We start from the raw sequence: 16,159 nt of genomic DNA, 5'->3' as shown, positions 1-16,159 counted from the left end.
AATTTGGGCAGTTACTCACTTTTCCCATTGAATACCCCCCACCTGATTACATCCAGCATGCTCTAAAGATTATAGTGGAGATACTGAGCACCCCCAAGTCAGCTTTGTTAACTAATGTCAGTTAAGTTGAGATGTTCTCATAGTACACATAGCTGGACGTTATTGATCTGAGAACTTAGTCTGCTCTGCTGCTTAAGGATTCATCCCTACCGTCTCAGAAATGTTAGGAATCCTTTTGCTTTTCTTTACTTCCCAGTATATAGGAATCATAGCAAAAAACTCAAGCACTAGGTACATTATATTATTGGTAAGGAAATTAAGAAAATATTTGAATGCACATTTTTGGGGGGGACACGATTTTTTAAATTATGTCACTTGGAGTTTTGAAATTGAACTAACCAGTATGTTTTCCCTTTACCTGAAAAAACAAACTCTCACCCCATGACTAAGGAGATAACTCTAATGGTAATCATAAATTTGAACAAAATATAAATCATGTATGATTTTGAAAACTTTTAAAGGTTATTAATGACAGATAAAAATTATTATCACCTTAGATGACTTCAAATGCCTAACCAAAAACCAATTTACAGAATCTGGAGGTGTGTTTGTGGCTGATGCGCACAAAAGGGATGATGGTATCTCAGTGGAAATACCTTGATCCATTTCAAAGTACATTCATGCTAAAATTTATTTTAGTATTACCTAGCAGTCTTGTCAGACGGGCTGCATTTAAGCAACGTGAGTAAGAATAAAATTTCAGATCTCGTTCTAGAAATTGAGATGCAGCTTGCAAAGCTTTTGTTTTTATCTGACTCAGTTGGAAGACTTATCAATGTAATAGGGTCCGTAGGGCAGTGGGATCACACCACCTCCCAGGGCTCCCCTGGGCCCTGGATAGCAAGCCATCAGCACCTCTCTGTCCTCCCTCCGTTGTTTCCCATCAGCCTTTGGGGCTCTCAGCTTCTCTAGTTCCATCGTCTTCCCAAACACAGCATGTCTGCGTCAACCTAAGGACTTCTGCAAAGCACTTAGCAAATGCCGTTTTCTTTAGTCTGGAAGAAAAAAAAAATTGTATTTGCTACCTAGTTAGTTATTTAGTTTGAGTAAGGTAAGCGCCCACTTTTCCCCATGTTCTCCAGAACACAGAGAAGGAAGAGGCTACAGTGTAACCCACACTGACTACCCCAGTACCTCAGTTTCCTGGCATTGATTTCATTTGCTTTGGGTAAGAAACGGCATAGACAGTTTTCCAGAAAAGGGGACACACACACAAGCACACAAGTGAATTGAGAGTGCAAACCATTTTCTTAAACTAATGTTGCCTAGTCCTTTAATAAATAAATATAGAAACATTTTAATAAACCTAATCAGAGTATGATGGTAACCACTTGGAAAATCAAGATGGAACTTGAGAAAATCTGTCATCTGAATCTTTACAGGTTCTTGTTTTGGCTACTGCATTTAAAATTTTGAGTAGTGAATCTAATCAACATGAAGATGCATAGTGGAAGCTTTTGACACTATAGTATTTCCAACTACAAGTCTTTCAAAGGTGTTTTGTCTGTGTTGGGGTTTGTGCACATGAGTGCAGTGCCAGTGGAGGCCAAGGGAGGGTGCTTGATCCCCTGAATCTGGAGTTACAGGTGCTTGTGAGCGCCTCAAAGTATGTACCGAAAACCAAACATAGGCTGCTGTGCTCATCTCTCCAGTCCCATAAACTACACATTTTTATTGTTGAATCAGCCATATTAATCTTATCAAATTAAGTGAAATTTAATAAAGAAAAGCAAACCCCTTGTGCTAACCAATTTTCAAACTATGACAGAGTTTGCTTATCATACCGTGACTATGAAAGTCTTTTCTGTACACACAGTACCCTTCCCCTTCCTATACATACCTCTCCCATCCTCTCTGAAACGCCAAGGTCCCAGGGTGGCAGTGACCACCTGATGGTGTTAGAATTGAGGGGCTGCCAAAATGGCATGGGGATGGTTGGTCCTGCCGAAAGCAGATCCATTCTAGAGCCTGTCCGTGTGTAATCATCGGTGACATGAAAGACCTGTCCTTCCAAATGGCACCTGTTAGTCCGCTTCAGTCAAACTAATGCTTGGTCCATAAATAAGCCTAAAAGGCTTTATGAAGGTGTCGGGAGCTCTGGGTGATTGATCTGTGTAGCGTCTATCATGAAAATAGACCAAAGGCTCTGGGGTTGCTTCCCTGTGGAAATCATGGTGGCAAATTGCCATCCGTGTCCCTGTTCCAGGCCTTGCTGATCAAATTGTGGACGTAACAACTTCACAGACTGAACTTTCAGTCTCTTGAGATCTTCAGCATCTATCCTCAGAGTAGAAATACAACCGGGCCCTGCTCTGCAGCCTCACGAACAGGTTCTCACAGGGGATAGCGCTGCTGTCGGCCTTTCCTAACCCTGACTTCTAAGGCTTGCTACTGTTCAAAAGTCTAGCTGGAATGCTTTTGTGTTCGCTTGAAAGATAAGGGAGGGGTGCCAGTGCTGGGACAAAACCTGCCATTAAGGCTGAGGTGACAGGTAGAAGCTAACGGGAAACGTCCCAGACCTGTTTTCCTGTGAAAGTGTGCTAACAAGTCCTTGGGCAATTTTTAACTCAGCTAGCCTTACTTGTGTGGGCACAGGTTCAGAGCTTGCTAGACTAACAGAGCCGCTAGGCAGAGGTGCCCTGTGCTACTTTTCTGTCCGCCCTTCGACTGTTCGTGCCACGCACCACCAAGTTCCAGTACTGATGGAGACAGGGTTCTTCCTTCGTAGAGCACACTGCCTAGTGAGATACAGAAACATGAAGCACACGTAACATACAACTGCAGCGTCTTCTGAACTTGACGTTAACAGTGCAGTCGTCTTCTCATTTTGCATCTGATTCCTATAGAATCACAAATCCTATAACAAGGAAAGTCCACATATCCATATAGGTTTTATTTTATCATATATCTGTATTTAATATTGTCATTGAAAGCTATACAGTTATTGTTATTGGAAGGCTTTAGACACATTAGGAGTTTAAACTTTTTCACATTTAGTGTGCAGCGAGTGACTCACTCAGTTGTCCGACCTAGCCGCTCTCATTTGTTTCTTATAATCAAAATGCACTGTATGGATGTATGAAGTTCTCAAGGAATTAATAAAAATATTTCCAAAGCAATAATGGATCTATTTTTGCAGTAACCCTTTTTATAATGAACAGGGAGGGGAAGTTTCTCTGCCTTTGGCATTAAATTTTATGGTATTGAGTTTCACTGGCTGGACAAGGGCTGCCGCCATGCCAACAACCACACAAGAAGGTAAGGTCTTTCGTAAGCACAAGAAGACACTCACCAGGAACTTCTGATGTTGGCCTGCCTTGGCCTCAGCCTAGCAGGTAGTTCAAACCCTAAAAATAAACACCTATTAATCAGCTAATAGCAACATGGGTGGACCAGTCGTCTGACTGAAGGACCTAAGGCTGACCTCAGTCAGTGGCTCATCCGGTCACCTAGGATCAGATGGGAAGCAGCCAGGAATGTCTCTGCAAGAAAAATCTCAAGCTTAACAAAATGTTTAAAGTAAGCCCATAACAGCTCTCCGCGTTGACGGCTGACTTTTCTCTTTGCCAAGCAGCACCTGAATCTGCTGCTTTGTGGGCTTCGTCCTAGAGCCAGCTGGTAAGGCAAAGCTGCAGGTTCCTTCAGCGTCCAGGGCCAGCTCTGCCTTGTCTGATTTTTAATCAAAAAAAAAAAAAAAAGAAAACAGTTAGAAGGGAACTCATGCCTGGAAGTACTCATCATCATAAAATCCAGCTAATGACTCCTTGTGAAGTTCAGTAAAGTGGCCATGTAACTCACTAAAGGAAACTGTTCGCTGTTCACCCCGTGCCCACTGGCTTCTCAAGGAATACAAATCGGAGAAACCCCATGGAGCATCGGGAAACTGTTTATATACACATACTTTGTCTCAACCACTCAGGAAAATTGAGCCTGCGGTGTAGTTTTCAGATTTTTTTTTTTTTTGAATGACAGTCTCTCTCTTTTTTTTTTCTGTGTGTGGTGGAAGTAGGGAGGGGACGGTTTGTTTTAGTGTATACATTTCTTTAATGTGTTTACCCCCAAATAAGTGAGCTGCAGTAGATACTTTGGCCCCACACAAAGTAAATATTTAACTCAGGGATTCTACACAGAAATGAGCCTGGAGTATTTGGGTTTCAAGCAGGAGGGCCGCCCTTGGGCAGAAAAGGCTGCCAGCATTCCTCCATGTGGTGGATAGTCTCCTTGGCCCTCAGAGCACCTTCCTTCATGGTGTGGGTCCTCCGCCCTCCTCAGCCCTGCTCCCACACACCTGTCCAGCTGTTTCCTGAAGTCTCGCCGCTGTCTTGCTCTAGTGTAGATCCTCTGCAGCCCTCCACATCTGCGTTTCTGTGTCCGGGCAGTGTCTTCCCCTTCCGATTCCCCCACAGCCGTGACTTCAGGACTTTCTCTGAAGACCATCACCACCCCGCCCCACCTCTACTTAGATCTCTCCCTGGCCTTTCCAAACAGAGAGAAGATTCTTTCTCCAGGCCGCAGTAGAGCTGTTTGGAATTCATGTCCCTTTATCCCAGTTTGTGAGCCTGCCCGTATTGCTGGGACCCCAGGAAGGCAGGCTCTAGCCTTGTGTTTTCAGTTCTACCAGCAGCTTCCTTAGGAAGGCAGGAGACCACACTCTCCCAATTTACAGAAGAGAAGGGAGCTAGCCACTCTCTGCAGGTGAAGCTGACTCATCTAGGCATGCCAGTCACTTCTGTGGCATCCTTTCTGCTCTCTCTGTGTGATGTGGAGCATGTCGCCCTGAAGAGTGCAGTCTGCGGACCAGCTGTGTCACTGTGCAGCTGTGGAAGCACAGTGAGAGCTATGAGCCCTGTGACATCAGCCACCAAGGAGTGGAACCAGGGTCACTAACCCTCATCCTGGCCTTTGAATGTAGGCAGGCAGGGTTCTGTACTCATTCTGGGTCCTACAAGGTACTCTAAAAAAGAGAGGTGGGGTTCTATCTTCATATTTCTTTCCTGCATTTGTCTGACAGAACAACTTCATTAACCTCGAGGAAACAGGAAGCTTTAGAAGTCAGTTCTGGCCACTGGGCCTCCTAAGACCTCATTGTGTCTCTCTCTCACACAGACACACTCACTCCACCCCAAAGGCCATCTTCAGAGCCCCAAAACTTTCTTGTGTTCTATCAGGGACAGAGCTAATCACAAACTTCAGCTATCAATGTTTCTCCAGTTATCTGAAGATTTTGTTATTATTTTTAATCTCCCTTCTAGAGACCATAAATAATACTTTTAAAATGCATCCTTGGAGCACTCGGGAGAGCAGGCCCTGCACCTTGCCTGGGCAGCACAGTCGAGCTGACCCTGTGGGCAGAGGTGTGAGTAACCAGCCCCAGTGTTGTGAGCATGGGAGAGATTACTGTCTCCATTACCCACCTGCCATGTGGCAACATGGGCAAGGGAGAGATGCTCCCACCATCAATGCCTGAGGCAGGTGGAAAAGCTGGTCCTGAGCTCATAAGAACAGGAGAGTTCTTCCTGCCCCTCATCAGCTGCAGTACTCGGAAGAGTGGCCCCTACACCTATCTGGGCAGCACAGTAAAGCTGGCCCTGAAGGCCCTGCCCCTTGCTCATCACTACAAAGAGGTGACCTAGCCAGAGCTTACCCTGGTAGCAAAGACGGCATAGAGCTGGCGGATTGACAAGCCCTGCAATACCCAGGTCCAGAACCAGAGTTTTTATGTTGGCCTACCCCAATATCCACCCCATATACGATCTGCTGGAGCACTGGAGGAGGGATGGGGAGGGGTCATCAGTCCTGTGGACCCAGGCTGCAGGATCTCCACAACACAAGGGAGTAATGGGATGTCCAGGAAAAATCCCAGTGAGAAGGGAGGGAGTGAGGGTATGGGTGGAGAGGAGGGGAGGGAAGGAGAAGGAGGAGGGGAGGAAATGGAAATTTTTAATAAAAAATGAGGGGAAAGAAAAGAATCCCAGTAAGAGCTCAGTGCCTATGACTCAGTGTCAAAAGACGAGGGGCCTTGAATCAGACCAGTGATTGTTATAAAGCGATTTACTGCGTAACTCACTGTATCACACTGCAGCTTCCATTACAAGATTTTCCCCTTCTTCCTTTTTTTTGTCTTAATTTTATTTTGTGTTTTTTGAGGCAAGGGGGAAGGATGAAGAAATGGGTAGGATAAGGAGGCATGCTGTGAAAGACACAGGATAATTTAAAAAAAAAAAAATTTAGCCTGGGGAGAGAGCTCAGTCAATAAAGCGCCTGGTCTCCAAGCCCAAGCCCTGAGTTCAGATCACAAGCACCCACCCGAAAACCAGATGCAGCTGTGAGTATCTGCAGTCCAAGCAGTTGGGTAGCAGAAATGCAGATCCCTGAAGGTTGCCGGCCGACCTGGTGAGATCAGTTACCTACGGGCTCCTTGAGGAATTCAGTCTCAGCAAATAATATAGAAAGTTGTCAAGAAAGAAAACTAACATTGACCTCTGGCCTTTATACACATATGTATATACACATATGAACAAATACATACACATCAAAAACTAGTAAAAATGTTATTTGGGTTTTTTCTAATTATAGCTTTGCCACTGTAAGGAACAATACTAAGCATGCCGCCATAGCTGCTGTTATGTGTACAATTTTAAGCATATCCATAATATTGTGCAACAGATCTCCAGAACGTTCTTATCTTGGCAGACAGAAACTCTAGGCTCTCCTGCCCTTGGCATTTGTTTACCTTTCTATTTTCTGTGACTGTGATTTTGGCACTGGCACATTGCGGCCCTTGACATGGGCACAGCCATATCAACAACAAACATTCACTCAGGGCTCACTCGCACTCTATGGTTGAGCTGTCCTGTGACATGTGACAAGACTTCTTTTTTTTAAGGTTGAATAATATTCTGTTGTTGTGTACAAAACTTTCTTTATCCATGCACCTATCTATCAGGGGTATCTGGGTAGTTTTGTTCTCTTATTTACAAGGGAACATCGAAACCCTTCATTATGAAGATCTGTTAGTGTTGGGAAGACTTCAAAGTGCTAACCACAAGAAATGTCCTTTGGATGGTGCCGTGAAGCTGCACGACATCATCCTGAATTTGGTTTGTGTAGTCCTTGTTTGTGTGACTTGGGACCCAAACACAGAACTAAGCATGGTTGTATCGTGTATTGAAATAACATTGTGATCCCTGGCATCGTAGGAGCTTTCTCTCTAGTCTCTGGGTTTCACCTGGTCACAGGAAGTGTTCTGGCTCTTATTTTCAAAGGCAGAGACAACTAAGAGAGCTGCCATCCTACTCTGGGGCTCCAGAGCTGAGCAAATGTCCACAGTAGGTCTCCCAGCTGCTCAATAGGGTGACAATAAATGTGTTCAAGTTAAAGTGGTCAAAGTTAATTTATTCTCACACCTTGAACCCTGGGATACAGCTTATTGATGGGAACACTTAGACATGAAAAGATTTTTAAAATAAGGCTGTCGGTGGCCCTTTCTAGCATCCATATTTCGTAGAGAAAGGATATATTTTCTGTGAAAGCAACTGCACTTAAAGGCAAGGCCCTTACCTTGAGACTGGACGGGAGAGGAATTTCAGAGCCATGCTTCAAGGATAGGAGGATCTGGGAGAGTCATATTGCAGGAGGCAGTGGGATGCAGTTGCTGGATGAAGGAGGCCAACATGGGTCAGGTCTAGACCGACAGCTCAACTGGACAGCATCATGCTTTTTCCCCTTACACAGGTAAGCTATCCGGCCTGTGCTGGCTAGTTATATGTCAACTTGACAGTCTAGAAGAGTGGTTCTCAGCCTTCCTAATACAATTCCTCATGTTGTGGTGACCCCCCCTCCTCAGCCTGCAACCTTAAAATTATTTTGTTGCTACTTCATAACTTCAATTTTTCTACTGTTGTGAATCATAATCTGATATGTAAGATATCTGATATATGACCTCCAAAGGGGTCAAGACCCACAGGTTTAGAACTGCTGGTCTAGTCATTTGTGTGGAGGAAACCTCAGTTGAGAAAATGCCTCCAAAAGGTCAGATTGTAAGCAAACAAGCCTGTGGGGCATTTTCTTAATTAGTGATTGGTTCAGGAGGGCCCAGCCAATTGTAGGTGGGCCTATCCCTGCAGTGGTAGCCCTGGGTTCTATAGGAAAGCAGGCTGAGCAAGCCTTGAGGAGCAAGCCAGTAAGCAGCACTCCTCTATGGCAGCTCCTACCTCCTGGTTCCCGTCCTGTCTTCCCTCAGTTGAGCAGTAATGAGGAAGTGTAAGCCAAATAAACCCTTTCCTCCCCAAGTTGTGTTTGGCCCTGGTGTGCTCCTGACCCTGCAGGCACGGACACTCTGGAGTGGGACAGGGCTTCTTCAGCCCCACGCAGTCTCCCTAGTCACTGTAGGGTCCCCGGCTCATGGCTCATTCTCTGATTCTAGCACTAATTGATCTAAGCCTTTAAGACACTTACCAGGGGGCACCTTCACTGACTTAGAAGTTTGACAGCAATAAATTGGCTTTTCAAGTTCACATTCATAGTGCCCTTTTTGTTTTTCTTTTCTTATTTATGTTTTGCCATTTTTTTTTGCACATGAGTCTTTGTGGGGAAAGGCGAGTTGTAAACATGTGGAAAGCCTCATGCCAACATCAAGAAGCCCTATGAATCTCTTCTGAGGGGCCCTGTGGACGGTGGTGGGAAGAGCAGCAGAGTGTGTGTATTGCTTTGAGAAGTGTAGCTCTGAAGCCTGCAGACCTCTGCTAACCTGTGTGACACAGGACTCCAGGGTGGTGTTTGTGGTTCAGGAGGGCAAATCCCTGTCACACACACACACACACACACACACACACACATCTGTTCACTTTAATAGTTGGGTATCTCTTCACTTAAGGACCTTAAGGTATTTGGAAAGGAAAGGGAAAAATAAAACAGGGGTGAGAATAGCAGTACTTCATTTGATTGGTGTTTTTACAACCTTATCATCTAGATAAAAGCAGCTGTAACAAAGGCCTACCTAAATGGACTCTATTGAAAAGAAGGAAAAGCCACCTGTGTACAGCAGTGGGCTTCAGGGTTTGGGGGGGATTCTTTTTTGCTTTATGGTTTGGGGTTTGTTTTTGCTTGTTTGTTTTCTTAACAGCAGATTCCTACAAGTCCTTACAGACAAAGCCTGCAAGGGAAGTGCTTCCAGGGACCAGTACTTGTGGTTTCTCCCAGGCCAGAGGCCATAGCATCCTCTCCCCAGACCCTAGCAATCTCAGCCATCAGGCAGGGATAGGGTGACCTCAATCAAGGCTCATTCTTTGTTTGTAAATGACAGATTCTCTTCCCTGTGAGTTATCTGCAGTGGGTTGTTAGGGGTTTCTTTTGGAGGACAGGTGTACAGGGTCTACATCAGAGACATGGGTTCGCTGCATCACACCCAACTGAACAAACACCAACCAAGTCCTGTGTGCACTGAAATGGGAGTGGCCTCAAAACTGTTTATATTCTAAAAATGTGTGTTTGATAGCTGTCAAACACAAATTTTTTTTGGGGGGGGGGAGTAGATTTTTTTTCTCTTTCATTTACCTTCTTTTTTTCAAGGCAGGGTTTCTCTGTAGCTTTGGAACCTGCCCGTGTTATGTAGACCAGGCTGGCCTCGAACTCACAGAGCTCCACCTGCCTCTGCCTCCTGAGTGCTGGAACTAAAGGCATGTGCCGCCACCACCAGACTTCTCATCTCTTTTTCTTAGCTTCTAGTTTGTTTTTCTCACTTCCAACATTTCCTTTCATAAATATGGAAGATGGAGCAGTTTTATTTGGGGGGCGGGGTGGGGCAGACTGGTGATTTGGTTAGCAAAAGAGATCCTCCTTATCATGAAATATTTGCTGTAAAGAAGAGAAAATTTAACTACCCATTTAGAGCAAATCGGGATCTTGCATACCTGAAGCGTGGTATCACACTTGCTTAATGATAGATTTATAGAGCAAGTGCACATCAGCCTTAATCCCTTAGTTATTTGACTTCACCAGGGATGGAGATTCTGATTTTTTTGAAAGCAGACTTTTATATATTCAGAACCTATAAATCTCCCAGTGCCTTGAGATAAACGTCTCAGTGAACTCTGAGTTACCCTGCAGTCTTTAGCAAACTGAGTCCAAGTAAAAGAAACTCCATCTGTCCTGTTTCTAACAATAAAAATCTACCTGAGGGGGGGACATATTTGGCATAAGCAGTATGTGTGTAATAAACTACTTTCTATTTAGTAATCCATTTCTAATCTCCAGGAAGTTGGGCATGAGAACTTGGGAAATAAGCCCAGGATTTACCAGAGCAAGTCAATGGGCAGAGTGGTCAGCACCGGCATGGTTGCCGCTTGTCAGCCCAGGCTTTGCCAATCCAGTGATCATATCCATTATGGCTGCCATATCAATTATGAATTGTCTGACACCAAACACTAAATCAGCCAAAATGACGGGTTTGCCTTTGGCATGTCTCCCCGGGGAAATAACTGAGAAAACATGTAATAATTCACACAACCAATTTTGTAAACCACCCCCAACTTTTGGAAGAAGGCTGGGGAATAAATTCTAGGTGGATGGATGTGATTTGCACCAAGGGTGCCTGAAGTATTCGCTCATTCTCGGTGCTTTGGTGCTTTCAGCGTGGACCCACCTTGGCCCTTCATGAATCCTAAAGGTTTCTGCTTCTCTCGCAGCCACACCGTTGTTGCCCCATCTTCTTCCCATCCAAGGACGTGAACTGTCTTCTGCTCCTGGCATCCTTGTCTGAAAAATGGTAAAGGACCAATAGTCCTTGAATGTTGAATAAATACAACCTCATTGAAAACTCATCTTTTCTAGGAAGACTTGCCAAATAACACATTATTGATGTAATTGTTCTTTTCAGGTGAACCCTTTTGCATTTGGGTTCTTCAACAAACCACATGTTCATTTAAATGGAGACAGATTTGTTTAAACATTGTTATTAAATTGTGTGCCATTTAAGGTGAAAACCTTTTCTGTGGTGTCTGGTTGCTTGCTATACAGGTCGAACATACAAGTTTACATGTAGGTTCCTACCAGGGAACTTCAGAGGTGCTAGCCCAGATCAGAAGTAGACACCTCTCCAAAAAAAAAAAAAAAAAAAAACAGAGTAAATACCTTCTGATTTTACTCCATTTCTCTTTCTGAGGAGCGATCTTTCCTGGGGTGGAAAGATGCCAGGTATGCCATCTAAGAATACCCAACATAGTTGAGTGGTGGTGGCGCACGCCTTTAAATCCCAGCACTCGGGAGGCAGAGGCAGGCAGATCTCTGTGAATTCGAGACCAGCCTGGTCTACATAGAGCTAGTGCCAGGACAGGCTCCAAAGCTACAGAGAAACCCTGTCTAAAAAAAAAAAAAAAAGAGAATGCCCAACATAGTACAAAGAAAGAAAATAACCATTTTTCAGGTAATGTGCTGTGGACTTGGCGATGTCCAGTTATGTAAACATGGAGGAGATTTTAGGTCATTTGGGTTGTGTTTGTATATGGACTTGACTTGTCTTCAATATAGAGAACTCTTTGTTAATTTTATATGTGTCATGAAAGCCTGGAGCGAATCAGCATATGATTTACTTTCTCATTTTTTTAATAATTTATTTTTATTTTACGTATTTTTATGTTTTGCCTGCATATGTGTCTGTGTGAAGGTGTTGAATCCCCTGGAACTGGAGTTACAGACAATTGTGAGTGTCAATGTAGGTGCTGGGAATTGAACCCAGGTCCTCTGGAAGAACAGCCACTGCTCTTAACCGCTGAGCCATCTCTCTAACCCCCTACTTTTCTATTTTTAAATTTTATAGAAAATAAGTTGCTTAGAAAATATGAGACTATCGTTTTGCCCCTTTTTGTGGGGGTGGGAGTTTAGGTTTAATTTATTTTGATTTAAGGGTGTTTTCTTTTGTTGCTGTGTCAGATTTTGTTGTGTTTTGTGGCAGGGTCTTATAGAGCCCAAGCTGTCCCTTGAATTGATCATATAGCCAAGACTGGTTTTGAACTCCTGTTCCTCCTCCTACCTTCCCAGTGCTGGGACTGCTGGCGTACACTATTAGGCTTTGCTTGAATCATGTTTTTAATAACCAGGATCTATGAGCTGAGTGAGAACAATTCTAGGATAGGGTTCTCCTTCTTCAGTTATTTCAGTTTGCAAACATGAACCTGCTAAGAAAAAAAAAAGTAAATGAACCAAGTTATTGTATTTTTATTTCATTCCTAGATACTGTGAGAAGGGATATTTGCATTGTGCATTAAATTGACCATAGTGTCAGAACCTTATGATGTTATAGTACATGATCGCTAATCTGTTATCACTGTGCACATGTTTACACACAGGCCTAAGGACACATACTTTCCACATAAACACTCGCAGGCATGTTTCACTTGGACTGAAAAGATATTTACAGCCCTGTCTGGAGATACATACAACAGTGATTAACAATTGCACAGCCAATCTACAACAGGCAGATTAAAAACTAAATAAACGGCGTAAGAGTTTATTTTAAAACAATTACAAGATGTTTTATATTTCTCCTTCATCCTGAACTATGTGTTTGAAAACAAAGTCTTCATAAGAACCACATGCGGATCCTTGGACTGTGAAACAGGCCGTGTCCCACAAGCACATGTCTGCACACATCTCCGAAGATAGCGCAGCCCTCACAAGTCTCTCGGGATGAGAATGAAAGCATGTATGTGCATATGCATGACTCCCTGGTGTTCCACTGTTTCTAACTTTCATTTGGTTTTGTTCCACTTTTTTAGAAGGAATTTTCTGTTTGGCTATGAATTAAAATAGAAGATTTGGGCTGGGAACAAAGATTTTAATCAATACAACTAGATTGTTATTGTTATTTGACGAAGATTCTCATGGAAAGAAACTTGACTAAAGTCAACCAGCCGTACCATTGTTTGCTATCCTTCAACTGAAGCTTACTTGAGGCTCCAGTTTCTAATCTCTCTCTCTCTCTCTCTCTCTCTCTCTCTCTCTCTCTCTCTCTCACACACACACACACACACACACACACATACACACACGCGTGCGCGCACACTCACACAGAGAAAGAGAGAGAGAGAGGCCTACATGTGTGCATGTATACATATATGTGTGTGTCTTTTTATCATTAAACTGAGAACGCAGAGACAGCAATTTAATGACATGAACATAAGCTACATCTCTATGCTAGACACAGGAGCAAATGGATGGAGGGAGGGATTGGTTGGTAGGTAGACAGACAGACAGACAGAAACAGACAAGAATGGGACTTTAGAATTCACAATGCTAACCTTGTTCCACAAGCCTGGACCTTCTCTGGAAGGGGCAAATAAGCAAACTCCACCTCTCAGGCGTCCTTGGGCTTCTGCTTCACTCAGCCTGGTGAAGCTTCCCGCAGCCCTCTGATTCTGTTGTTCCCCACAGGCTAGGTACCGCATTGCTGAGCCCCTTTGCCAGGGAAGCGTTTCTCTCCTCTGAACTGGACACAGTGGCTCTCCCCAGCTTACCTCCTCCTGATCATCAGGGGCTTTAAACACACTTCTTCAAATGTAAACATTTTGTTTTTCTTTTCTCACCTGAGTTAGAGGTTGCTCTTTCTGTGCACTTCCTTAACAACGTGATTCGGGTCTGAGTGAGCCACTAGGCAGACCCTTTGATGTAAGAGCTGCTGAAGAGTCCCACACAGACGCTCGAGGCCCTGACCGACTCTTAATGAGTCACCTCTGCTCTTCTGTCTTTTCCAGGTGTTGTAAATATTTTTCAAAGTTGAATCACTGTTATAACTTCTTGTATAAACACAAGACGTAATGAGAGACAGTATAGTGTACTCATTACCAGAGCAACCTGTAGCGTCAGCCGGCTTAGGTTCAAGCCTGGACCTTTTAGTGTCCACGTTTCTTCATCGGTGAGATGAGTACAACCGTGCTAGTCACTTTGTGATTGCTGTGATAAAGCATCTTGGCCCAGCGCCATCACCGCAGAGCGGCACAGCAACAGACAGACATGGCAGCTGGAACGGATAAGAGTTGGCATCCTCAGTGGCAACCACAAAACAAACGAGGATCCTAGAAGTTAGGAAGTCTTTTTAACCTCAAATCCTGCCCCTGGTAAAGTAATTCCTCCAGCAAGTCCTCACCGCCTAGACACCCACACAGCGCCATTCACAAGGACCAGGTATTCAGGTGCCCAAGACTGTGAGGAACATTTCTCATTCAAAGCACCACAGTGATCACACAGCCCCTTGTATATCTGCAGCGAGGTTCAGTTGGTTTGAACATGTAGAAAGGCTTGAAATACCACCTGTTGCAAAATAAGCATTGAGCAAATACTAAATGCCTTTTGTTTGGGATTATTGAAATTGGTATAGGTATGTAAATATTTAAGCAGACTCTTTAAAAATCACACAGTTGGTTAAACTTCTGCCCAAAATAAAGTTTTAGAAATAAAAATATTAAACTGACTGTAGCACAATCAACAAGAACCCAGAGACAGAAATTGGGGTTCATCCTGAAGAAGCAAAACAGCCAACCACTGGCTCTTATATCGACCTCATTTTGAAATGGTGACCCTGCCTCCAGGAATCTCAGAATAAGACTGAGACTGAGCTCTGTCTCCTCCTGTTTTAGAATCCTCTCTAGATTAAAGGCATGCACCACTACCACCAGGTTTCTATGGCAAACCGGTGTGGATTAAAGGTTTTTGTCACCACTGCCTTGATCTTAAGGCTGACTAGGGCAGTTGTTTTACTCTCTGAACTTCAGGCGAGCTTTATTTATTAAAATACAAATGAACTATCACTACAGCTGACTTCAAAAGCCTACTTGCGAACTAACTGGCCTAATCTGAACAAATGACACTGAATATAATGATCAGAGATCTTTAAGTTTTTCTATCTTTTTTTCCCAACCCTCTCTGAAAGCACTGCTTCAAGGAAGTGCCTACATAGAGAACTGGTAGGCCTTCCTTTTCCCTTTAAGTTATTAAAAGCCGTCTGAAGCGTCCTGGATTAGTGGAGAGTCACAACAGGGAGACCCTTTCGTCCCATAGATGAGAAAGAGGAAGCATGTCTTGCCTAAATTAGGGACCAAGTGTTCTGGTGGAGTGGATTTCCCAAGTAGTTATAGAAAACCTTCACCCGAACAGCACACTTTATAGGGTTTATCCCATCTTCTGTGGCGCGGTCGCTGTCTGCAGCCACCCAGGACCATCTGAGGATAGCTCGGCTTTTCTGGAAAACTAAGAATTTACTCACTGAAGGACCATTTTTAATATGCTCTTGGTGACAGTCTTTAAAAATACTTTGCAGCTTTCACTGCCTTTTTAAAACTGAACAAAATGTCCCCAGCATCTGTTTTTCCTAGACTGTCCCCAGCATCTGCTGAGAGAGACAAAGTCTGCCCCAAAACAGAGCAACCATGAGCTGTCACTGCTGCTGCGGCTTTTTATGTCCCCCGCCCCTCCCCCCCCCCCCCCCCCCCGTCGTCAGCAGCCATTGACTTCAGCCGACTGAGGGTCCCCACCTTCCGCCACCAACACATTTGCAGCTTTAGCAGCTCTGTGGCTGAATGTAACAGCAAAACTACAGAACAGGAAGAATTGTGGAGGAACCCCTCCCTGAGTAACACCAGCGTCTCAGACATGCAGCAAGGATGGGGCTGGTGCACAGCCAAGAAGCTCTGATGGCAGAAGACACAGAGTTGCTCAGTAACGGGCTTGCCTGGATGTGTGTAGTTGGTACTTACTAATAATCTCCTTCTGTATGAATTCAAGGTTCAGCTGTGACTGGAAAAGCCAATCTGTACCACCAGGACCCTCCGTGCTGCATACGTGCAGAGTGGAAGTTGGTGGACGCTTAGCCTCCAATCTACAGTGAATATTTGTGTTAGTTGTCTGTTGCCACATAGCAAATTGTTGTCTCTAAGACTGCGGCTAAAAATAACACACATCTCTCACAGTGTCTCTGAAGTAGGACTAGACATCACACCGCCAGGTCCTTGGCAGGCCTGTTTCGGTCTTTCCCAGTCTGTAGCGGTGCAGTGTGAGCCTCGTGTAAAGATAGACAGGGCCCTTCACTTTCTCCACCTCCTGAGTGGCT

At 44.2% G+C, this 16,159-nt stretch overlaps 1 protein-coding gene across 4 annotated transcripts in view; it reads left to right on the top strand.

Annotated features, from left to right (window-relative positions):
• The window catches only part of Cdin1 (CDAN1 interacting nuclease 1), a 277,760-nt gene that overhangs the window by 186,235 nt on the left and 75,366 nt on the right, over nt 1–16,159 (top strand). The window contains exon 11 of one of the 4 annotated variants that reach the window (XM_038330593.1): nt 10,746–10,825. The exons of the other annotated variants lie outside the window; for them this stretch is intronic. Within the exon in view, the coding sequence (XP_038186521.1) occupies nt 10,746–10,788 (43 nt within the window). The 3' untranslated portion in view covers nt 10,789–10,825. Of the gene's footprint in view, nt 1–10,745; nt 10,826–16,159 lie in introns of those variants that run through there. 4 annotated transcript variants of the gene reach the window in all.

The sequence above is a fragment of the Arvicola amphibius genome, chromosome 5 (genome assembly GCF_903992535.2).
Source record: "Arvicola amphibius chromosome 5, mArvAmp1.2, whole genome shotgun sequence".
NCBI classification, from domain to species: Eukaryota; Metazoa; Chordata; class Mammalia; order Rodentia; family Cricetidae; genus Arvicola; species Arvicola amphibius.
This window is presented reverse-complemented; position numbering and strand designations above follow the sequence as displayed.